Source organism: Glandiceps talaboti, chromosome 3 (genome assembly GCF_964340395.1).
Source record: "Glandiceps talaboti chromosome 3, keGlaTala1.1, whole genome shotgun sequence".
In the NCBI taxonomy this organism is placed as follows: domain Eukaryota; kingdom Metazoa; phylum Hemichordata; class Enteropneusta; family Spengelidae; genus Glandiceps; species Glandiceps talaboti.
Window position 1 is genome coordinate 22,486,003 of NC_135551.1, and position 26,088 is coordinate 22,512,090.

The 26,088-nt window shown below is 36.2% G+C and overlaps 2 protein-coding genes across 8 annotated transcripts; one reads left to right on the forward strand and one right to left on the reverse strand.

Annotated features, from left to right (window-relative positions):
* Window positions 1–2,927: 2,927 nt before the first annotated feature.
* Window positions 2,928–10,021, reverse strand: LOC144433221 (fatty-acid amide hydrolase 2-like). Its single transcript, XM_078121530.1, has 6 exons — window positions 9,839–10,021; window positions 6,806–7,025; window positions 5,858–6,067; window positions 4,882–5,001; window positions 4,134–4,390; window positions 2,928–3,515 (listed from the first exon to the last, which is right to left on the reverse strand). The coding sequence occupies exons 1-6, from the start codon at window positions 10,019–10,021 to the stop codon at window positions 2,928–2,930; spliced, it is 1,578 nt and encodes a 525-aa protein (XP_077977656.1).
* A 254-nt stretch (window positions 10,022–10,275) lies between these two features.
* LOC144453924 (tumor necrosis factor alpha-induced protein 3-like) lies at window positions 10,276–24,638 on the forward strand. Of its 7 annotated transcripts, none has more exons than XR_013482457.1 (8): window positions 10,276–10,413; window positions 11,767–12,114; window positions 13,140–13,339; window positions 14,234–16,637; window positions 17,680–17,757; window positions 18,116–18,391; window positions 22,926–23,081; window positions 24,559–24,638. XR_013482457.1 is itself a non-coding variant. In XM_078145282.1 (7 exons), the coding sequence occupies exons 2-7, from the start codon at window positions 11,793–11,795 to the stop codon at window positions 22,943–22,945; spliced, it is 3,300 nt and encodes a 1,099-aa protein (XP_078001408.1). In that variant the 5' UTR covers window positions 10,276–10,413; window positions 11,767–11,792; the 3' UTR covers window positions 22,946–24,630. The 7 variants fall into 7 exon arrangements, 4 of the variants coding, with proteins under 4 accessions (XP_078001408.1, XP_078001404.1, XP_078001407.1 ...); XR_013482456.1 differs by having other exon boundaries at window positions 22,926–24,016; window positions 24,559–24,630; XR_013482455.1 differs by having other exon boundaries at window positions 23,812–24,630.
* The last annotated feature ends 1,450 nt before the right edge of the window (window positions 24,639–26,088 follow it).

Here is a 26,088-nt window from a genome sequence, read left to right on the forward strand (position 1 = left end):
ATATTCATGTCAAGCGATTTAAAAACAAATTCATGATAAAGGCTTTACAGCAATGAGTTTGTCCAAGGTGAAAGCAACTTTTGAAAATACAATTCACACTAAAAATCAACACATCTATGGAAAAATATTATCTGGAATGTATCCCATTAGGTATTATACTGAATGATGAGTACAAATAAAGAATAACTATTAAAAAATAAAGAACTAAACATTTACCATAATTAATTTTAAAAATTCATCTGTAGACTTAAATGTTAAAGGGAAAGTACTTGTATAAAAACAACAACAACAACAACAACAACAACAACACATTTCATTTTAATTAATCAGCTGCTTCAAGAAATGTAAAGCCAAGCCAACAGCTCTCTCTAACTTGTGATACTTCACACCAATTTTGTTCATGTTTTTGACTTTTGATGTTGTTAAACTTTGTGGCACGTATGATTGTCTAGTATCAAACCGTGTCAATTTTACAATTTGTTTACAAACTTAAATTTTGTTGACAAATAAAATTGGGTCTGTACCTGACTCAACTGTTTACATACAGACATCAAGCCAGTGTACACATTACCATCAAGGATTAATAATCAGATATTTATTTACAAGAAGGATTGAACTGTTTCAAGTAATAATTTAAAAATTAACAAACCGGGAAAAGTTACAGTGGCTGGAGCTTTGTGCCAAAGGTAAATTTTGGTTGGAATTTCATCATGTATGGAAATGTACATCACATATTTTCACTTCTACCTAGAGTAATTATCTACAAGTTAAAAGTTGTGTGGTAGCTAATGGCTCTAAGCCCAGAGACTTGGCTTGAAAATATAATTTGTCAGTATATATTGTGAGTCAGATAGCCAAATCTCTGGACTATACTGTCAAACCAGTATGTCAAGTCAGATAACCAAGTCTCTGGGCTATACTGTCAAGTCAGTATGTCAAGTCAGATAGCCAAGTCTCTGGACTATACTGTCAAACCAGTATGTCAAGTCAGATAGCCAAGTCTCTGGGCTATACTGTCAAACTGGTATGTCAAGTCAGATAGCCAAGTCTCTAGACTATACTGTCAAACTAGTATGTCAAGTCAGATAGCCAAGTCTCTGGGCTATACTGTCAATCCAGTATGTCAAGTCAGATAGCCAAGTCTCTGGGCTATACTGTCAAACTAGTATGTCAAGTCAGATAGCCAAGTCTCTGGGCTATACTGTCAAGCCAGTATGCCAAGTCAGATAGCCAAGTCTCTGGGCTATACTGTCAAGTCAGCATGTCAAGTCAGATAGCCAAGTCTCTGGGCTATACTGTCAAGCCAGTATGTCAAGTCAGATATCCAAGTCTATGGGCTATACTGTCGAGCCAGTATGTCAAGTCAGATAACCAAGTCTCTGGACTATACTGTCAAGCCAGTATGTCAAATCAGCTAGCCAAGTCTCTGGGCTATACTGTCAAGCCAGTATGTCAAGTCAGATAGCCAAGTCTCTGGGCTATACTGTCAATCCAGTATGTCAAGTCAGATAGCCAAGTCTCTGGGCTATACTGTCAAGCCAGTATGCCAAGTCAGATAGACAAGTCTCTGGGCTATACTGTCAAGCCAGTATGCCAAGTCAGATAGACAAGTCTCTGGGCTAAATGACTCAATAAGTCCACAGTCAATAGAGTTTGTTTTAAATTTTTAGTCAAGGATATGCTTATATAAAATGTAAATTTTGATACATTTGAGATACAGTTCATATTATTTTCTAAAAGAGATATGTACATGTTTAATTTCCCCCCAAGATAAGGTAAAAGCATTATTTACATCATTAGCAAGGTTGGTGAGAATTTCCCTGATGAGACCCAACATTTTTACACAAAAATGGACACAGACAAGTTCAAACCCCAATTTGAAAGTAAATCATTATAGATGGGGGGTGGTGGAACGACTCTTATTTGGTCATGATATGTCTAGTGGGATCCCATTCTGAAAATAATCCCGTTTACATAGTACAAGCTTGACATCATTTGCTTGACAGTCTCCCTTGAATATGCTTGACCATCATTGAGTTTTTCTAAGACGTACAGTTAGTTTGCAGTTTTGCTTTGAATATTGCAAATTTCTCATCCCTGGTATTTCCCCTCCACTGTCTATAGTTTTATTTTTAATAGTTTCCACACAACAATTGGAGATCTGAGTACACTGCAAGTTATCAATCACAAGTCTACTTTTAACCAATCTGTGGTGCACTCAGTTTCAAAAATTGTGCAGGTCTTCTATAAAAGCAGTCACAGCAAACAAAAAAATAAACATCAAATGAATTCACAGACTCTAATGTTGACTCGTACATAGCTAACAGAGCCAATGGATTCATACAATATACTAAAATTGACTAAATGTCTTTAAATTTATTTATATCTTATTTCATTATCGTTAGTTTAAATACCATCATATCCTAATATGTAAAGATACTTATTTTATCATTTGTTCATGAAAAAATGTACATTCTCAAATAGACAATGTTATATAGACAATATACATTATATATTCACTTACAGTATTTGTTTTCTTTGCTATGAAAAAAAGGAAAATGCTGTCCTTACAGTTGTCTGTAAGGTATGCAGTGTCCGATCGCCCCCACACATCAGTCAACCCCTTTCACAGGCCAGTGAGGGCAGAGTAAGATAACATATCTTTAAGTCTGTCATTATAGTTAAACATTATTTTGTAGCTATATACTGGGATTGGATTGCACTAACATTTTCTCATTTTCAATTTGTGTATGTACCAAATTTATCAGATTCTTTACAGCTTGACATCTGACTCTTATAACCTCTCTCAATATATTTCATTTAAATTTTCTTTTTATATTATTATACAAATTGTTGATGTAAAACACTGATTTTGATACTTATATCTTCTCTTCTGAAATACTTCATAATCTTATATTTCATTCCCTTTACACTGGAGCCATCCAGCCCCCAAATCCTTTCTCCAGTTGCCTAGCAACAGCCAGGGTAAGATGATCGTTATTCGTCAGAGCAATTACCTGAATGCCTAATGGGATGCCATCTTTGTTTAGCCCCAATGGAACCTGGGTAATTGGAAATCCTAAGATATTAAAAATACCAGTGTATGCAAAATTAAAAGGTGTGGTTATTGGAGAATTGTGGAAGGGCGCCACCTTGGGGTGAGATGGATACAACAGGATGCCATCATCACCAAGTAATTCTTCAATATCAGCTCTTAACTTGTCACTTGATCTGCATAATTTCTCTCGTTCACTCTTTGGCATCAGGACTTCGAGTTTTTCACCCAGAGCCAGTCCAATGGATGGCAGAGTGTGGTTTGATAGTTGAAATACCCACTTGAATAACTCCCATGTTGGATAGACTTTAGATCCACTATCACCCATCAAGTCATTAAATGTCTGCCCATCGTCGTATTTTGACATCATTGCTGACCACATTTCAAAGGAGTACTTCAATCGACGCAGCTTAGTAGACGTGAAATGAACATCTAGCTGGTCTTCTAGGTACTTCACAGCCTGTGAAACAAACAAATTAAAAAAATAGTTTAAGTTTGGACTTAGATTGATCATTCATGGGCAGGATTCTACGCATACTCATCATCACAAGTGTTTGCTACCCAACACTGAAAATCTACACTCTATAATGAACTTCCAATAAATTATATTAATTATGCAAATTACAGACTTAATTGTAATCTGTAATTGATGTATATTTTAATCTCGATTTAGCTATAAATAATGACTAATGCTCATGAATATAAATGACTGACCAGTGCTCCTCAGGGCTGGGGAGAACAATTATAATGATAGAAAGGCGAGCATTAGTCTTGTCAACATGACCCTTACTGACTGGCACACCAAAAAACACAAAAACAACCTTTTATGAACACCAAGTCTTGTAAACTGATAATAAAGTGGACATGTTCTGCTTCTGCAAAGACTACTGCATAGGGTGTAAATATAACAATGCCAATCCTTGGCCATTGCATCTTTGCATAATTCACTTTTTGCCCCAAGATATACAGACACATACAAAATATATCTTCTGGATCTTCCAAGTATAACCATATCATTATTCATGTATAAATTGTCATTTTTAGTATCTATACTTTCATATAGAATATATATACATACCTTAGACTGCACTGCTTTCAATTCTGGCCTGACCTTTGACACCATGAGAGCGCCACCGTCGTCCTCAATAGTGAAATACTTCAACTTCTTGAAATCTACCGGTGTGTCGAGTTGTAGCTTAGCCAAGCCTTCTTCACCAGCCATAACACGAAACATAGGGTCTAAGTCTTCAACATATCGACACATTGGTCCAGTCACCAGGAACTCAGACCTCTTACCAGTGGCACAAGGAAACTGTCCCTCATTCTGAATAATGCCTACACAAGGAAGGAAGGGGTAGGTGATAATACTTATTCAAAATTCATGATGTATTATAGTACGTGTAAGCCAAGTTGTACATGTTTGGACAAAAAATATGGTATTTATACCCTTGTTGATCTACATCATAACAAGGTGCATCTATGTAATTGGCTATACCGTTGATGCCAAAGAAATCTGAGTCAAAGTGTTCACAATTATTTTACTCCAGTTTTTTTTTTTCGCAATTGAGCTTGTTCGTGTTTGATCATATCATTCTACAAATGTTCAACAACTTGCTAGAAAATGCTCATGACACCCATGTCACTCAGACTTTCTTTTGCTGAACAAAGAAAAATAGAGGAGAAATAAATCTAATTATGTGATGTAACATGGTGTCTCTGATTGGCAGTAGTCCTTGGGCATGACATGACACAAGTTATATTCACCTTATATAATGTACATACATGTAGGGTGTCTGCTAAAAATTGGTAGTAGACTAATTTCTCACCTGTACTTGGTTTATGTCCAAATATTCCATTGAAGTAACATGGCATTCTTATAGAGCCACCGATATCAGAACCTATACCAATGACAGATCCTGCAGCTGCCAAATTAGCCCCCTCACCACCTAAGGATATAAAAAAAAATAGTAGAAAATTGTTAAATTTTAAGTGTAGCATTGTATAATGAACAACAGACATACAGATATACATGTATACTTAATCATGTTAGAGCCTTGTTTAAGCTAGAACCAAACTGTTTTGATAACTTAACCAATGTCTTTTCTGAGCTAAGGCCAACCAAACTCTCTGAATGGTATCATTTCTATCAATTGAAGTATTAGTCGACATCCTCTTTAAAAATATCGGTCATATGCCATTCTTGCAATTGGCCTAGGAAATATTTACTTTAAATAGTTCACAAACATATGCACACACACACACACACACACACACACACACACACACACACACAAAGACACGTTAGCCAGACATACACACACATACACATACATACACACACGCACGCACATACACATACACACAAACACATACAGACAAAGACACGTTAGCCAGACAGAGACAGACACACACACACACACAAACACATACAAAGACATGTTAGACAGACAGACACAGATGCAGACAGACACATATACACAATCACATACATACATACATACATACATACATACATACATACATACATACATACATACATACATACATACATACATACATACATACAAACATACACATACATACATACATACATACATACATACATACATACATACATACATACATACATACATACATACATACATGCACTTTACCAATAGCAGTATTAAACCTTGTTGAGCTAATGAACATGTAAGTAGTAGAAAAAGAATAGTGTTTATAAATTCTGAACTAAAATTCTAGAAATGTCATCTTCAAAATGTTTGAAAGTACTTCATAATTCACTTCTACTTTAGAACTCACCAGAACTTCCACCAACCATTCTCCTTGTATCATATGGATTATTAGTCCTACCATACACGCAGTTGTTAGATTCATACCACATGCAGAGCTCACTACAGTTCGTCAAAGCTATTGGTATTGCCCCAGCATTACGTAGTCGACTGATAACTTTGGCATCTTTTGTTGATCGTATGTTCTTTCTTGCTACAAGTCCACTGGTATTGGGTAATCCTGCAATACAAAACAACAATCAGATAATGAGAGACATTTTACACTGAGGGGAATAGGCACTAAGGACTCATGAATATTCATTGTGCCACCATGAATATATTATTTCTGCTGATTCCCATAATGCAACAGTCCAGCCCATAGCAAAGACACCCTATACATGTAAAGCCACAAGATCAACGTGATGATTCTCAGAAATCGCATGTAATTGTTGGTGATGTAAAATCATCAAATGATTCTCCAGAACCCATAGTTTATGAAAATGACTTCATTTCCTGGAGTGGTGTTTCCCTTTAACATCTAAAACTTAACTTTCTGAAGTCACCGTTCCTACTTTTCAGGATTTCCTTGTCTCTGTTTAGGTTTCATAACCTTTAACCTTGAGAATAAAGATGACTAAACGAGACAATAAACTGAAACTAAATCTAAATTGATGATTTTTTTTAGTCATCGCATTTGAGAAACTGAAACTGAATATCCCTTTGGTTTCCTATAATACCTGTAATGACGTATTTGTAGCAGACTATTTGATCAAAGGAAAAAGGTGATCAAAAACTGCTCATTTTTGTAATTCAGATTTAGGATTAAATTTTGGTGTGAAAACAGTCGTCTGATGAAGTGATAGAAAAAGTTGGTCCAAAACAAAAGAATAATCCTATCCAACCATAATGGCACCACTGATAAGATAACACTAATGTGAGAACCTGGGATTGAATCATGCGCCTTTAAGATAACAAGTACCTGTGATAGCAAATGCTTCTTTGGCTGTGAATGGAATGCCAAGAAATGGAGCATTTGTCTGTGAATATTTGTCTGGTACACTTCCAGAATCCAGAACAGAATCAATCTCCTTAGCTTCTTGCATTGCTTCATCAAACCTGTCAGCAACCACAGCGTTAATTAATATATTCACTTCTTTAATTCTGGAGATAAAAGTACCCACTACTTCGGCACTTGTCACCTGAAATGGAAAATTTAAAATTATACGTATGTGATTTTTCTTTCTGGTATAAAGTAAGACTTTCGACAGTTGTATGTTGCTGACTCTTGTAATATGTCTTTGAATACTATTTTTAGTAGAATGAAAACAAGGTACTCACTAAAAGACGATATTTTTATAATTCTGCACCTGTACATGTTTGATCATGTCAGGACAATGCAGATTTTACTGTTTACATTTGCTAGCACTTAGTAATTACTTTGTTGTCTTTGTATACAACTCTGTACCTGTACACATTCCATCAAGTCAGGACAATGCAGATTTACCATTTATGTTTGCATATCTGCTATATTTCCACTGTCACTAGTTTTTCTGCTGTTGAGACAATTAGGGCACTTTCTGAATTTAGTTACAATAGACATACTTATTTCAGCACATGTAGCAAAATACCAATTTAGGACATGTTATGCACACTTAAATTTGGCAGACAGGGATAAGGGGAATTAGACATCGCTTGAAAATAACTCATCAGGTCTGTATCCAGTCGGCCCATTGACACCTTGTACAACAGCTGAATACAGAAAATGACAACTAGTAAAGTAAGTTAGTGAGACTTATTTCCACAGGAAAAGCGTTTGCATGTATTCAGCTAAAATAAATCTTGCATCAGAAAACATATGACAACAGTAGTATGACAAAAAATTTCAGTTCAGAAACTGTTCATTGGCCCACTATCTTTGTATTTTGTGAACTGCCGAGAGATAGCGAGACTACAAGGACTGCTGATTGGTTCGAGTTGCATTCAGGATATGACCCAGGCACCCTAGGTCATGGTGATAAAACATGACAGTTTTGCTCAACTTGGAGTTTAATATTTGTATACAAATAAATACCCCCAACCCCCACCCCCTAGCAGAGTAAGTCACTATGCATGACTGCCATTTTAACTGTTAGAGGACGAATTAAAATGGCATTGGACCACTATAGGTAGGTTAAAGTGTTTTTATCATTATGTCACTGTACACAGACATCTACTGTATAGTTCTGATTGTTCACAGTGCTAGAAGTATACTGTACATTGTATTCCGTTTTATCTCTCATACCTCAGTTGTGACTAGAATTGCAAATTGCTGATAATACCGTTTGAAAATTGGGCAATCATGCGTGGGGATTTTCAAACCTTATCGTCAATGGTTTGCAATTCTAGTTACAAGTGAGGAATGCGAGATTAAATGGAATATACCTCTAGCGCCATAAACAGGCTATATGTGATATACATGTACCACACAGTGTAGAAGAGTGTTAGCACTTAGTTGGTACTATAATTACTTTGTCATCTTCAAATAAACACATCAGCATGACATGTTAATAATTAGCATGAGTTCCCTTCATTCAGGGCTTGTGTCAGTACATGTATGTTTACTAAAGGTGATAAGTAGGTATTAAAATCTGCAGAGTTCCCCAGTCATTTGGGTTCCCAAATGAAATATTGGTAGATTCTATGGAAAACCATTGCACTGTTAAGTACTGCTTTCCCCTTTGCTCTTACTCAGTTACTCAGGATTCCAAACCTTGGCAAAAACACTGTGTGTATTTAAAGATAAAAAACATCCCTAAAGATATGGCGATCAATATTTTCATTGTCAAATCACTGGCAACCAAGTAGATGAATCAGTCCACTAAACTAATATTATTGTATACCCATCCATCTATAAATTGTCAACTACATCAAACTATAAAATATTGAAAACAAAGTGTTTATTACAAAAGCTTATAAATATGCAAATAAACCATTGCATATTTAACATGACCTCAGCCTTGACCATGACCATTATCATATGTGTGCATGGTAACTTTTCCTAAAATAGTCACTACCACCACCACCATCACCATCATCATCATCATCATCATCATCATCATCATAATTATCAGTAGGTAGGTCGATGACCTGTTCATAGTTCCTATGAATCAGTCAAGCAAGTGCATATTTTCTGTGCAACGGTTGTCTAAGTAAGGGTCAACAGAATAATCATAGAGAAACGGTTTTGCCTGTCCAATCTTGACTTGAAAGATTTAATGGTGGGAGCATTTACTACTATGTATATACATTTGTAGGTACATTGTCTGGCAAGCTGAGAAAAAATGACATCGAATTTCCAGAGAGGGTATCTTTAATTTATACAAGTGTCCTAGCAAACATATCTCATAGAGAATTGACCTCCAGATATTGCACTTTATCCCTTGAGTAAATCAAACATTGATCAACAAAGGTAAACAGAATCAGGAGATCTGTAAGCTGTGACAAAACATGCTAGTTTCACCCTCAGACCACTAAAAATTGGTCTGAGTTTCACCATAAGACCCTACATGCCCTATACATGTAGGGTCCACAGTTTGACATGCTACAATCGTAACTACTCACTTGAATTATAGCTTACCTAGAACTTCTTAGGCAAAGATATTACTGATGCAATAAATGAGTAAATTAATGGAATACCACCACCACCACCACCACCACCACCACCATCAATCATCATCATCATCATCATCATCATCTGATTCAATGTATTCATGAATGATTGTGATTTGTATGTGTATATCAAAAGGCAATGACTTTGGTTCAGTGTTCGACTTTTAAAGTCCATGCTTTACGGGATAAAGGGGGCATAGTCCGGGGCACAGTATTAGTAATCTGTGGACCTCTGTTTTGGGTTCAACCGTCGGACTTTTACAGTGGGCCTGAAATTAAAATTACACCCTGTGATAGTGCAGTGAGTGAGATGAGACCACTTGTAGAGGTGCATAATTCATAAAATCCTTATCGAAATACCAACCTCTCTTTTGCGTATCATCTTTGCAAGGCTTGTGGCACTTTCCAACAGTAATGGGTTACGGACAGGTGTCACAGTTGTTTTCGGTTTCCATCCATTCAAAAGGAATGCAATGACGGTTACTACGGCACGCAACAAAGTACCCAACACCAACTGTACACCTGACAATACAAAGTTGGCCACCATTGTTGGCTGAAGTGTTGTTACTTGTCGATGTCCGTGATTACAAATTGTATGTTAGTCTATATATGGCCAGACAACCAGCTAGGATGACTGCAAAACCACAGATAAGCTAAAACGATGATAGCTCAGCGCTCGCGTCAGTAGGTACCTAGCCAGGGTAATGAAGTAATAACCAAAATAAATCACTGAGGGCGCACTGTTACTTATTGCGTGCGCATACATACGACGTCATGCTTGATGTGCTAAAAATAGGAACGGGTATTTCCCGAGCGACGTACCCCAATCACGTCGTTCAGGAAAAATCTAACATTTTCCCCGTATCAAGGTGTGCTTTCCCACACTTTTACACACATAGACGCAAGAAAACGAAACGAAAGTATTATAACAAGCACAAGGTGAGTTGATGTCACTTCAAAGCATATTTTTTTTTCATTGGAAAGCATTTTGTTTCCTATATTTCGTACGGACGATATGCCTGTAAATTCTGGTCAAAATTAGTGTTTGGTCAGTGTCGTTATGCCAGTTTGAATATGGCTATGACGGTTACAATTCATACTTTGTTCCCTTATTCTTAATTTGTTGTTTTCCATGTAATTTACCATGTATCTATGTGGTCTGTGAAACTTTCTCATCGAAGAGAACGGCATCCCGATGCAGGAGACACGTTATATACGAGTGTTTCCCTAAATGTTTGACCTGTGTTGTGTATGTCTACATGGCGCCATAGTAAACTTTTTATGAATCTTGCATAAATTATTGACGGACCATGGTTTCTTTTCATATCATTATTTCGGCGAAAGTGTCAGCTGGCGCCAAGAAATTTGTTGGTAAGGGGTATACACGCTATTTATTTAAAACTAAATGTTATTTCGTCAGAAAAAAGTCCAACCTCCGGGGGGATGTGTCCCAATGAATGCAATGAAGCAATCGGGGCTTTCCACCACCGTAAGGTCATTTCCTGGTTTTTCTGAAAAATTGATGCTTTGCCAAAAATATATCATCTTAGCTACATGGATTATCGCACGTTCAGAATCTATAAGTTAATTGTGAAATTGGCATAACCGAGTTACAAACAACGACGTACATATAATCTATATTCACCAGACTAGTAAGCATATAGGATTCTATTCGAGGGTGTATACACAGGTAGTGTAAGTTTTTTTTCATTAACAACTTCCTTTTCATTAAGTTTTGTTGCTTCCATGTCACTTTATAACTAAAAGTTATCTTGTGTATTATTTCATTTTCAAAAAATACACAAGAAGCTGGTATATTTCCTAAAAAGTGACTAAGAACTAAAAAGTTTGTTGTATATCAGTTCTGGTTTGTGCACTGACTCACAGGTTTATATATGTGCTTTGTCATTGATCAAATATTGAAAGACAAGTCAATTTACATTGTAAGGATTTTTTAAATCATAGAGTGGTTACTCAATTTATCAATTGTTACGGAATGTTAAGATTTCATGAAAATTTTCAAACAATACCCTCATCTATAATGTAGTTCCTGATGGACTGTATTCCATACTATGTTAACTTCACGGTCTGTCAGAAACTAGACTACATGTACCTCATCTACCCCCCCCCCCCCCCCCCATCTTACACTCCCTTTGCTCCCACCACTCCAGGTCAAAATAACCATCACATGCTCTGATTAAAATCACTTCTTTTCGCAATACGCCTCAACTGCCAATTTTTCAAACCAGTAGATAATCACTAATCAAGTGTTGATGTTTTCTTTCCTAACAGAACACAAGGTACTTCACAAAGCAAATATGGTACATGCACAGTATGATGAGAATGGCCCAAATTTTAACATCAATAGAAAACTAGCAGTCGCTAATCAAGATAAGGCCAGATTTGTCAAGGAAAGAGTAAAGCAAGATGTTGCCCCCGGTAACCAACAACAACCATTTCACTTTCGAAGGATGGCAAGCTATTCTGTACTATTACCACCACTAAACCTGTATCCTGAAGAGCTGAAAGCTTTTCTGTATAAAGATTTCATTGATCATATGATGTTCACCACTCTGTTTCAAGCCAGTATTCTTAATTGGTGTAGGTCTGCAAAACAAGTGTTACCCATTCTAACTACTGGTAAGTTACTGTGGAAACCAGGAGAGTAGAAACAAAATATCATCTGGCGTGGCAAAATTCATCCTAAAGTTGCTACATTTTATGGTTTGACTAAACCAATTTCACATTAACATTGCAGAATCTTATTGTCAGGCATGGAAACAATCTGATTAACGTTGCTATACATTATCATCTGACTTGGCCAAAATTGAAAAACAAATGTTACATTTTAATCCATCTGTCTGAAAAAGTATATGTTGTTACAGAGTATATATTGTTACAGTGTATATGTTGTTACAATGTATATGTTGTTACAATGTATATAATTTGGTGATGATCTGCAAAGATAGTAGCTCAGGTGAAGAAAATATAATGTAACAATATTGGTAACATTTTTGTCACATCAGACAATGACAAAAAGTGTTAATAAGATTTTTGTTGCACCAGTTAAGATTCGACAATATTAGCAAGATATTTTTCAAGCCAGGTTATGAGTGTAGCAATGTTAGTAAGAATCCAAATTTTATCCAAGTCCACTGATATTTGTTTTTTACTCTCCTGATGTCTATTGTAAGTCAGCAAGGCTGTAGAACAGTGTACTGACTGACTGAAGATATATATTCATATCAAAGCTAGGTAGTCAGGGGTTGGGTAAGGTATAGTAAGACCCCCTAACTTAAACCTGATTTGTATCATGGACAGACAACCTATGAAGTAAATAAAATACATTTACATAAAATATTAAGCATATTAGTTACCAGACAACTATTTTTCAATCCCTTTCCCATTTATTTATGTAATCATTCTCTTTACAGACTTGTATTATTTTGTATCTGGGAATAAAGTCATATTACATGAACACCTACATGTAATGCATTTGATAAATCTTAAAAAGGGTAGTAAGATGATCTCCTAAAATAAATAGTCAAGATTAACAAAGAATCCCAGTAAACATTCTGCCATGTAAGGGCAAGGTATATGAAATGTGATCTTCGATCAGTAATAATTTTTGTGACTATGATATCCTTTTCTCCCTCTTCTCAAAGCTGATGGGAACTGTCTCTTACATGCTATTGCCATGGCGATATGGGGAATTGAAGATGATGATTTGACTCTGAGAAGACTCCTGTACCAATCACTAACTGAGAATGACGAATTCCTGAACAACATGAAAGCAAGATGGGAAAATGAACGAAAGAAGCAAGATGGCATAGTTTACGATGGAAGGCTGGAATATCTATCTGTGGTACATTTAAATTTAATTCCGTCAAATATTTAATTACAGTTTACACATTGTACAATTGTTAATTAAAAACTCAACAAATTTACAGAATCTTTCGTAAAAAAGAATAAAAATATCAATTCTGTAAGATATGTTGTGTGCCTCTTCCATCAACAGTCTGCTCTATTTACAAGGTGTTGACCGATGTGTGAGGGCACACCCATCATGGCATACCTTATAGACTAGTTCTATGCTAGAAATGATTAAGACTCAGAATTATATTTTTTACAAGCTATGGTGAGAGAAAAGCAGATAGTTGATACAAGTTAAGACTATTACAAATTAATGGACATGCAAACCAACCCCTAATACTATGTCACAATCTTTGTGTTTGCTTTATTTTCACAAAATATAGCATCGGAACCTAATTTACCCTCAATGAAACCTTCTCTTCAGTGCTGTGGATAACTTATATCCTTTAATTAGTGGATACACATAATCAACAACTGACTTTAACTAACCCTAACACCACCTCTTTAATATTGGGGTATCGTGTATCTACTAATCTCCAGTCTTACCTACAGGATCTTGCAGTGTGCTTTTATTTCAATTGGTAGAACACTCCTACAGGAAGATGGGGATTATGGATTTCACTTCTTCATCTTACCCACTTCTTTTTCTCCAAAGTTGTGTCTGGGAAGGTTCAGTTTATCTTTGTAATTGTAGTGAACATTGAAATGGTCTCTCCATTTGTTCAAATTTATGGTTTGCAATACATGGACAGTATCACTATTACTTATTGATGCCAAAACCTTTGCAGCAATGACATCAAACAAGGCACCAAATATTGAAATGAATAAATCCAGTGTTGTCACATCTTTCAGACTAACAAGAGCTATTTTGTGTTTCTTTAAACAGCAATGGAATGAAGAGTGGACAACCATGATACGTATAGCTGAGGCAAGAAGGCGACCAGCTGAAGAAGGGGGACTTCTGTATGAATGTCTGGACGAATTCCATGTCTTTGTGATGGCAAACATACTTCGTAGACCTATCATTGTCGCTGCTGACAAGATGTGGAGAAGTTATGATGGCATTTCCATGCAGCCACAGAATTTCAGTGGGATATACCTTCCACTGTGTTGGCCAGCTGAACAATGCATCAAGACACCTGTGCTATTGTCATACAATGAAATGCATTTTACACCACTGGTGTTTCAGGCGTCAGGAACGATTGGGAATTGTCAATCAATGACAGCGAATGCAGAATATGCATTTCCTATTGTTCACAAAGATCTGACACCTATGACTGTACACTTCCTACTGGATCAAGAAGAAAGACAAGTGATGGAGCTCTTGCCACAGTATCTTACTGTTGTAGAACTAGACCACACAAATGAGACTGGTCAATGCAAGATACAGGCAGCCCTAGCCAGGCAGAAACAACTACCAATAGATCTTGATCTGATACCAGATTTCTTTATGACTATTGAAAGTCAATACCATCATTATCTTGACATGGAGTTTGGAGGTCCTCCGGACAGAGGACCACAAAAGTGTATCATGGAGTCTTGTCAGACGGTTGGAAATTGGGCAACAAATAACGGTATATGTGATGAATGTCTGAAACATCTTCAAGAACAACCATCTCGACAAGTGTCTTTGCTTGGTAGTCCAATCAGTTATGCTACTCCAGCAGAACAGCAGCCTTCGATACATCAAGAAGGGCCTCCGGCACATGTACGCCTGCCATCATATGATGAAGCAACTGGAAGAAAACCAGAACCTACAAAAGGTCAACAACAGTACATCCCTTCAATTCTCCCCATCAAATGCGCTAATGAAACCTGCCAGTATTTCTGCTCCATAGCAACTGGTGATTATTGCCATGAATGTTCCAACAAGTTAAATGCAGGAGTTGAAATACCCAAACCACAAAAGGTGGGAAGACCCATTATCTGTGTTGCTCCAAACTGCATGAATCCTGGTAACTCTCTTACCAATAACCTCTGTAAAGTTTGCTATGATCAAGAACGCTTTAATACCCAAGGATCTGCAAGACCCTTACCTGCCACAGCTCCACCTCCAAGCATCATCAGTATGAAGCAAGGTGGGGCTCTAAGATCATCGAGTGAGCCCTTGAAGCTTGGAGGCATGCCTGTGAAGGAGCAAAAGAGATCTTCAAGTGTATCATCCTCACCATTACATGCTCCCTATCAATCATCTACATTTGAAGATGAAAGAAGAACAAATAGTTTACCAAACAGTTTACCTTCCACGCTGGATGGGGTACAGAAGTGTCTGGTGCCTGATTGTCGACTTACAGGATATTTGAAGTATCAGGGGATGTGTGGCAACTGCTTTGAGCAACAAAGAAGAATCCTAAATGATATGAAGGGGCAGCAACAGATTCCTGTACAGAAAGCCAAGCCTATTGGAGACCACTCTAATGCTGTGATGGGGGAACAAAAACCTAAAGTGACAAGAGAAGCAGTGGAATGCAAGAATGATGGCTGTGATATGTTTGGTACAGCTCAAAATGGTGGATATTGTTCAAAATGTTTCCTTACTGTTATTGGTCAGGCAAGCAAGAAACAGACCCAGCAGGTATTGCAAACAAGTTCTGGCACAGTTCCCAAACGTGAACCAAATTTCCGTGAAGCTCAAATTTTCAATAAATGCAAGACAGAGAACTGTAACAGAGTTGGTTTTAAAACAAATGATGGTTACTGCAATGTATGTGTTGGCACTCATCAGAATGTAGCTCCACAGGGGCCTGTAGGTGCAGCTGGTACTGCTGCTGGTACAAGAGATGGTAAGGTTCAGAAAACCAAATTCAAGGTGCACAAATACCTGTGTGTCAATCCAGGATGTGAAGGTGTTCGCATCAACAATGATGCCGCTGGTGATATGTGTTATTGGTGTTATAACAAAGCAGTTAAAGGAATTGTGCAAGAAACTGCACCTTTACCAGAACCTGCAGACCGTGTCCGCCATGAAGAAATTCCCGTTGCTGCACCTGCTGCTGTTCCTGAACACCGTAATATCTGCATCAATCCGAAATGCGACCATCAAGCCATATCTGCTGACGTTGCTCTTTGTCAAAGATGCTTGAATGTTCTAGAAGCAGCAACAACACACCAACCAACACCCAAAGCTGAGGAACAGAAAACTACCAAGCCATCTGAAAGCAAACAGACACAGTATACTTTACCATGTGCTACTCATGATTGTGATAATTTCCGTAAACCAGGCCGCCAGGGTTTCTGTAATGATTGCTATTATAAGTATCTGGATCAAGAACGTGAACAAGGTGAACAAGGTATAGTCTTTCATAAAATACATCACATTAACCAATATTAACATATGTATATATAAGATATTTAGTTCTTTGATGAAAAAATTCAATCAAACAGTCGAGAAATTCAATATAACTACAGACTGAGCCACTCATTATTTCACTGTTTGTTATAATTATCTGAAACATTAATACTCAGATGAGATGTTAAAAAAAAAGTTATCCCAATATTTTTATTTGCTGCTAAGGAAAATAGAAGTGTCATGGGGTCCTGTCACTAAGAGTTGAAGATTTATAGACAAAACACTTTGTGCTGAGTATTTCCAGCTGAATGAGAAAATTTGAGAGAGTGCTATGATTATAGCCTATGTAATCTTAATTTTGAAAAGTGAAAAGAATAATGGCTGATTTTGAACTTTTTGACTCGTACTTTGAGGACCTAAGAACCAATGATATACAGGTTGTCATGATGTAAAATGTCCAGAAGGGAAATCTTGCATTTTTAGTTTTTCATGCATGTTCAACTTGAAATACCCATGGTATAACAGGAGACATGCCAACAGTAATAAGCAGAACTTGTGACAAACAGAACAAGTGAGTTGGACTAAATAAGATTTGGCACGCACAGCATGCTGGAAGTATGGAAACATTCATCATTTGATAAGAACAGTTTTATGGCCTCTTTGCATAATATCTACATTTAGAAAATGGAACTTGGAATACTTTGTGAATGGAGCTGTTATGTCAAGAGGCCATAAACTGTTCTTATCAAATATTGAAATGTACTACACATCTCTGTACTTCCAACATGCCTATCAAGTGTTATTAATCCATTTCATTTGTTTACTTTGCTCGATTGCCACACCTTCCTATTGTTAATACTTGCTGGTCTCCTGTTGTAAAATCATCAATATTGTACGTACTGTGAGGCATTTCGTACATTGTCTTGGGTTAGCCTTAGAGTGCTATTTTGACATAAACCACATTTTAAATCTTTCACAATATCAGTAACTTCCATTTCAATGTCATTTGATGTAACCGTGTCACAATGCTTTGTTCCACACAGTGCAGAGACCAGTTAATCCTAAAGTTGGTGAAAGTAAGCTATTGAAAGAAGAAAGAAAGACATGCCAGGCTCCTTGGGGTAAGACATTTTTTTGTGTGTTTTAACTTGGAACACCCCCACAATGCATTGGGTCCTCAAGGAAATACACTAGCATATTCTGAGTCCAAATAAAATCATGTAAATAAGGTAAAAGCTGATGTGTTGTAATAAAATCTCGGATCTTCACTTGGAAGGTTGTCAAACAAAAGCGGAGGATGTCCTTACCTCTGGTATGCAGCTCAGGCAAGCCCTCGACAGCACCTAAGTGACCTTTGAATCTTTTAAAGTTAGCAGAATTGTCCAAGGGTCTAGCATCTAGACTAATCCAATGACTCTGAATGCATATAACGTACTTCAAAATGTGTTCACAGCTAACTATTTATCATATTCTCTCTAGGCTGTGAGATGTTTGGCAATCCAGATCAGAACAACCTTTGCTCCAAATGCTTTAGACGCCACTTGGCTGAACAATACGGTGGTGGTAATGCTGATAACCAACGAAGACCCGCTCCATTGAGTCCTTACCATGGAATGGCTGCAGCAAAACCAAACAAAAGACCAGACAACATATACGATGAGCCTTGGGGTGCAAATTATGGCTATAGACACATTGAATGTGCAACAGCAGAATGCTACAATGTAGCAAATCCAAATATTCTGGATGGATTATGTGGTGAGTGTTATCATGTCTATCAGGACATTCAACTCATTCCCCGCTATACCTTGGGTAGGAAAATCTATCACGAACCAGAGGTAATCCCACCTCCAAAGGCTGAAAAACCACGCTGCAAATATGATGCATGCGATCATTTCGGCAATCCCAAATGTTTTGGATATTGTCATGAATGCTATGAGGTTTTGATGGTAAATGCACCAGAACAGTTGCAGCAGCTAAAGATATAATAAATCCACAGTGACGTTCATAGAACGATTTCGTATTTGCATATCATCATGAATATGCAAATGAACTTCTATTGTAACAGTTTCACATGGTATTCATACCTTGGTATTAAACAGTGATAACATACATGGGATTGTATGCTACAGGTATAAAGTTAACAAAGAAGTCAGTAACCTACATGTGTATAGACTTAAAAACCATCATCAATCATTTTATGATGTCTTATTTCATTGGAAAAAACTATTGAAAAGGTAAGAGAGAAAACAGAAAACACATAACTGAATCCAAACCACATTCCTTCATGTATATTCCTGACACTAGTAATACTTCATTTCACCGTCTTATCTTAGTCCATATTTGTATGTGTATAATTTTTATGAGTAAGTCCAATGAAAATAATATATGTTATCCTTGCTGAGTTTCTAGTTTCCTTTTTAAATGACTTTTTTCAATAAAATTTCATTGGTTCAAATGATATTATAATACTTAAAAAGCAAAAATAATTCAGCCAAGTAAAGTAAAGCAGAGTTGCTTTTACAAATATTGGAAAATGAACATTTACAGATTACTTTGATGTTTAAAGTAATATTCTGATTAGACATTGCCATGTATAGTCAACTGTTAGTTATTTTGTCAATTTTTTGTATTTTTTTTTCAGTAGAAATATTAGAAAATATTAACCAACCATTATATATATAGAAATGTGATCTGCTTTTGTTGTATTGTAATGAATGAATTGATGTAGTTATGTGGTTTTCATAGCGATGTAAAATATGTAATCAGAACTTGTATTATAAGAACGCCATGTTCAAAACTGATTAAGCTGTCAGTAATAGGTGAAGCGTCTTTTTCCAAATGTTGAAGAGAAAACTTCAACATATGAGCACAGCACTAACATTTGAGTATAAAGTAATTTGTTTCTAGCTGAGAATGGAATTGTTATAATCTTCTCGCTATACCTGTATTCAGAGGTCGCGTTAACGCGTTATTTGTGCGTATTTGACTCACTATTTGACACTTGGGACGCCTTTTTTTGGATGTATGAGTCACTGGGGACGCGTCATAAACAGGGGACAAATGGGGCTTACTGTTGGCAAACGTACGGTTATCCATCTTTGCTTCGAAGTTGTAGAATAGACATTGTGGAATTAGTCAGTTCTGATTGTAACTATTTATATGTGCAGTGTGACCTGTGAAATTTGAATATGACCCATCGTATATAAAACGTTCCAACAGTTTCATGTGCCCCATGACCATTTCCTGACGTGCCGAGCACGTCTTGGGTAGTTTAGAAACTACAATGTTTTGGCACTGCCTTGGAATACAGAAAGTGTTCATATACTAGTAACACTTGTGGAACTACAAGTAGAACAATACAATATCTTCAAACCCTGTAAAAGTCTGATACCCTATTTAATTACATAGACTTAGTAGGAACCTAGTCCTTAAGAGGAAAGCCACTCCAGGAAATACAGGTATATTTGACAAACTTTGGGTTCTGGAGAGTCATTTCATGATTTCACATCACATGATTTTCACTCGGTTGCCAAGAAATAGCAAATTGAAACTCTTTTCACCTCTTCTGTTCTTTCATTGATGCAGCACTGCATCATGGGTCATTGCAGATACGATTATTCATGAGATGTACCCTGAATGTTCATGACTTTATGTGAAGGAAGTAAGCTCTTAGGAGTCATGAATATTCAGTGTGTATCTAATGAATAATTATGTCTGCTAAGACCCATGATGCAATGGTGCTCCACTTAAAGAACAATAAAGGTGAAAGAGAATTTGAATGTGGTGTTTCTTGGCAACCTAGTGAAATCTATGTGATGTGAAGTCATGAAGTGACTCTCCAGAACCCAAGGTATATGAAAATACCTGTATTTCCTGAAGTTGCGTTCCCCATCAATGATATATCGTTATGACAGCAGGAGGATATATTTGATGTGATACTCAGAAATATAGATAGTTATGAAAAAAAAATATTTTGCGAAGAACTGTGAACTATAAATAACCATGGATCTACTCTTGTTGTTGTTCAAAACTTGTGGAATATAATCGCCTCAAAACCATGAGAACCAAAGTCTAAAGAAATGATATGTAATTTCATCTTTTGTACAGTTCACATCGGTACTGACTGTCAAAGTGAAGAATGGAACTGTCAAAACTTGAAAGATTACAAACCACCATTTCTCTCACTGTTCGATTGTTGTTTTTGTCTTTTCAAAGCTGTGCCATATAACCATGTCAGATTTTATGGGAGAATGTTTAGTTTCTTGCATCGACTTTATGGTTTGATATCTTGAGCTCAAAACAGGCTTGGACTTGAGGTTATAACCTTTCACCTTTCACCCCAAGTCTGTTAATTACTCAGGATTTCACCATGATATCAATTCTGTCCCTTATCTATTTAAACCTAGCTAAATGCTTTTTCCTGTTTCCATGTGTTTTTGTCAGTTGAAGCATTTTCTGTAGTCAGTTGTGTACATTTGTTGTTTGCATGCTTAATTTTTTTAATTTTAATTTTACCTAATGAACATTCATGGCAAGATGGGTGTAAAATGTGATAAAAGTTTATTTCACTTATAATTTGTATTTCACTGATATGTGACAGAGTAATCAGAAAAGAGTATAGATATTCTAAGTGAAATAAACTCTTTCATGTATAATTGCCGATACCCACATAATGTACAACATTCTTATATCTTTAAATTATAGTAAACCATATTATTCAGACATATATTTTTGGATCAGAACATCAATTCACCAAATAATATTGTTTTCAATTTTACGGCTTAAAACAATTGTAATATTTTCACATGTTGACTTCTTTACCCAAGTTAAACAAGAATTTGATGACCTGTGTAATATAATAATATTAGGATTTTACTCTCGTGTAGTGTATTCTAGACAACACTTTACTAAACAGTGGTGGTCTCTCAAAGACTCCAATCACTGTTCCAAATAATGATATGTATATCATCCATGCATAGACACTAATATTTGAGATGTGAGAGACTTGAAACTTGTGTGTGTAAAACCAATTAGTAGTTGAGTAGTCTGGCATATACATACAAGTGCCAAGTTTTGTAGCCAGTTTTGGTGCTTGTGTGTTATTCTTACCATATTCTTACCACTGACAGTGTGTTGTGCTACTCTCATATATCTGCAGCTTGTCCAGATTCCTGTATCACATTATTCTTATCCCTTCAAATCGATTCAGTTAGCTAACCCCCCCCCCCAAAAAAAAGAAGTCATTACCAGCATAACTGTATGCTAATGCTAAATTTACATAATTACATGTAAATTACATGTAAATTACATGTAAATTATCACACTTTATGTATAGTTAATTCCTGTGTACATTCATAGACCTACACGTGTTGGGTCAATGGTACATTGTAGTTACATCATATACTTTATTTACAAGTACTGAAGTACTGATTTCATTGGAATAAACTCTCTGCTGGGACTAGTCAGCTCACGGCACAAATATTAAGTTTCAAACCATAATGATGACTTGATACCAGGAATCATGACAAGCCGAAGATACTAGAACTATCAGAGTAACACATTGGCACCGAAAACAGACTGCAAAGTTTCAACGTACTTGTATTACATGTCATGTCTTTGAGGAATGATCGGTTTGATATTAGCTCACCTCTGAGTAACGGTTGTCTAGAACAAGAAATGCACACAATAAGTTATGTTTATTTACTCTGGGGAAATGATTAATTAAAAATAAAGCTAAGAAACACATTACCTGCCATGTCATGTGATTATTTACAAAACCAATGTCATACTATTTCTTGTCTTTCAATTAAACTTTAATCAGCCTTGTATTCAAATGTCAAATTAATTTTATTGTGATCCCCATATCTGATTTATCTATGAAAACTGTTTTGCAGTGTATAGATCCCGGTAGTATGCTATGTAACCAGAATGTATTTAAATAAAACTAAATGAAATAGTTTTGTATTAATATATTTATGTATGTATGTATGTATGTATGTATGTATGTATGTATGTAGGTATGTGCGTACGTGCCTGTGTCTTGTCTTGTCCTTACTGCACCAACCGCCGGTAACGTGGCTATAAACGTGCAGACCCTAAATCAAGCAATAATCTAACAACTAAGGAGTGTAAGTGGTAAGGAGTTCATAAAAAAGTACAGCGGCAGTTTCAATTGATGGTGGCAGAGTATTCCAAGGTATGTATGGATGGTCCTTGGGTATAATGAGTACCGGTAATATTCAGGGGAAAAAATTGCCCGCCCATAGCTTTTCGTTCTTTTTTTCGGTAGGTAGCACTAGCAGGAGGTGAGCAAACAAGGAAGAATTGGAGACTGCTGATAACTCTTTGGAATGAAAACCGCCAAGTACAAAAAACAAATCGACAATGAAGAGAACTGACCAAGTATGGAAATGTTCATAGCTGTATGGCTAGTGCGTACACTTTGGTATGTGCTCTGCATTTTCCCTAAGTCAAGGTCATTCCTTGGATATTGACATAGGTGTATCACATCATGAAGTATGTTCACGTAATTTTGAAGTTCGGGATCATCACTATGAAGCCTAGATTCCGTCAGTTTTGTAGACGGGATGCGTATTGGTCATAGGGAGTTTAGTTACCTCTTGGCGTCGTTTTCTCATTGATGTTTGGCGTTACTTTTAGTCACGATGGAGTCGATGTTTATGGAAAGTATGCTGACAGTTGGTGAAAAGTTGGTCGGCACCTTCTCAAAAGTTGAAAAAAAAAACGTCGGCGGTTTGTATTGTTACAGTAAACTGTTTTTAAAATCCGATTAATTTATATTTGTCTTGAAATAATGACAAACATGTGATATACGTTAGTTGGTTGACCTGTGTTGAGTCTTCCAGGCGACGGCAGTAAGATCATTGATTGTATTAATGCGGACATTATTAAAACACAGTTTTTTAATTAAGTTGAATATTCAGAATGTTGAATGTAATATGTGGGTAAAACAGTACGTCAACTAAAATACACATTGCGAAGTTGTTTTTTTTTTTAAAAAACCCGAAACACGCCCCGCTGTATCGAAGAATATATCATTGGAGGGTATATTTTGTGACTTTGAACTAGACAGATATTTCTAGACATAAATTAAACAATCGGAGTCTCATATCATTTAATTATAATATTTATGGAATACACCTTCTCTCAATTAGTATCATTTATCTACTGAGGTGACATCCAGCCACACCGTTGCTTCTCGAAGTATGTTTAAAGAAAGAATAATGCCAAACTCGTCGACTAGGTATGCGCAGATCATTATCGGCAACACCATCACCATCACCATCACCAAGAAGTCCACACAGTTGGCCATGCATCGAGGGATAAACATGAGCCTCGATATGGGATATACCATTCCAGGTGATGAAAAATAGATTAGACACCTTGACAACTGTAGTCTCTGCAGTAGGCCTTTCCAATTTAAGATTTGAACGTACGGGAATGTATGCAATGGCTAACCATTTACCTGTAACATATAATAAGTGAACAATGAATTTTACAATCTTAATACAACAGGAAACATATGAATAATATTATATCAAAAGTACGTACAGGAGCCTCGCTCTCACTGTTGTCTAATGACGCAGTGATGGTGTTGTCGATAATTATCTGCGCATGCCTAGTGTGCTGTCGATGAGTTTGGAGACAGCTGCCTGGAAAGGTCACTGTGTGTCTCATCATAGACCCTACTCGTGTAGAGTCTATGGTCTAATTTTAGGGCTTTTAACTAGACACGTCTTTTGCATATTTGTTAATCACAGATCGTTTGTGTCCAGAAGTAGTAAAACAACAGGTTGAAATCGTGACCACATTGGGACCCTAATTTTTGGGTGCGGACCCAAATTTTAATTTGATGGGAATTCATTGTACCATATATGATTTGTACATTCATTTACTTACAGGTGATTCAATAATACTCTAGGTGTATTACGAGTAAATCTTACACGGAACAGGACAGTTCCAAAACATTTAAAGTTGCAGCTCTTCACATCTTAATGAGGAATACAAAAGATCTTTTACTTAACCATATACAGAGACAGACCTATATCAAGATTTTATACAAGGTAAAGAACTGTTAAGCCTCTTTATAGGAGACAATACAAAAAATGATAACAATTTAAGAAGTCAAAAAATTGACAAATTTATCCAGCGATTTCTAATTAGTGCAATGGAACATAGGAAAACATGTTTAACATGATAGAGAATTGTAATTTTTTATCTCTTTCTTTCTCTCTTATTATTTCTTTGAAGTTATTAGTTGCTATTTTAACATGATATTTAAATTTTTTGTATGTATTTGACTTGTATGTAAATGCTGCTCCTAATGTTTTAGTGAGCCCCTGATATAAAAGGGATGCAGAAAATAAATAAATAAATAAATAAATAAATAAATAAATAAATAAATAAATAAATAAATAAATAATTACGATTAAAAACGAAAGAATCGATGATTATGTGAGCGAAAATGGTAAGGTTACTCGTTACCTAATCTTTCTATAAAAAAACTATTTATGTTTTTCAGTACGGTTGAATATTTTTTTTTATTTGGCAGCGCCAGTTAGATGGAGGATATATACATTCTGAGGTCGTGCTCGAAATGGTGACTGGGTATTGTGGAATTATGTTCCGATAATTATTCACATCTAATATTTGTTGTGGCACAAATCCAGCATATAATATTAATTGGGATGAATTTACAAATCTAAATCGATTCAGAGACAGGTTTTGGGATTTATTTTATCCTATCATTAATGGTACAAAGAACTTATCAAAGTTTACCACATTTCATTTCAATCTAGGGATATTCGTCACACACTTTGTATTGTGTACTTTATTGGTTGTCTAAATAAAATTGGGATCAAATCAATACGTAAATTCATTTTGCTATTATTATAAACAATTACACCCTGACTTTGGAGCATTTGATTTGCACGATCGTGTTTTTGATTAATCTGACGTCACTGCTGGTAAAAGAGGTTGTACACAAAACGTTCAATCACGATCATGATAACTTCCATGTAAACATTACAAAAAGTTCACCCATTTCCTATAAATTGAATGATTCAAAATGATTCCAATGATAATAACTTATCAGTCTGGCCAATCACAACATCACACTTTTCGTCATTTCCAACTTCCCACCAGTCATGCGCAGTCCCTTCGATGATATGTTCACTATTTTGTAATGTACATAGATCGTGGGATTAATGTGATTACCAATCATGATTGTGATTGTACAAATCACCCTTATTGGACACGATTGCCCAGACTCTCGTCGTAGAGGGCTCTCGCTTAAGGCTACTGTGACTTGGTTCGTGCCGACGACGATAGCTGAAACTATGCTAGGTACCATCGGGTCATCTTGTTTGCCCCTATTGTTTGATACACTAGAAATGTTGTTATAAACTTTGAAAACGGTCGATACGCGATCA

Bases quoted from the DNA above. Each gene is read 5' to 3' on its own strand.
- LOC144453924 (XM_078145278.1), top strand. From the start codon at position 11,793: ATGGTACATGCACAGTATGATGAGAATGGCCCAAATTTTAACATCAAT. The intron at 13,340-14,233 runs GTACATTTAAAT...TTCTTTAAACAG, and splicing joins GGCTGGAATATCTATCTGTG to CAATGGAATGAAGAGTGGAC. The intron at 17,758-18,115 runs GTAAGACATTTT...TATTCTCTCTAG, and splicing joins GACATGCCAGGCTCCTTGGG to GCTGTGAGATGTTTGGCAAT.
- LOC144433221 (XM_078121530.1), bottom strand. From the start codon at position 10,021: ATGGTGGCCAACTTTGTATTGTCAGGTGTACAGTTGGTGTTGGGTACT. The intron at 7,026-9,838 runs GTTGGTATTTCG...TTTCCATTTCAG, and splicing joins AGATGATACGCAAAAGAGAG to GTGACAAGTGCCGAAGTAGT. The intron at 5,002-5,857 runs GTGAGTTCTAAA...TTATATCCTTAG, and splicing joins AATGGTTGGTGGAAGTTCTG to GTGGTGAGGGGGCTAATTTG.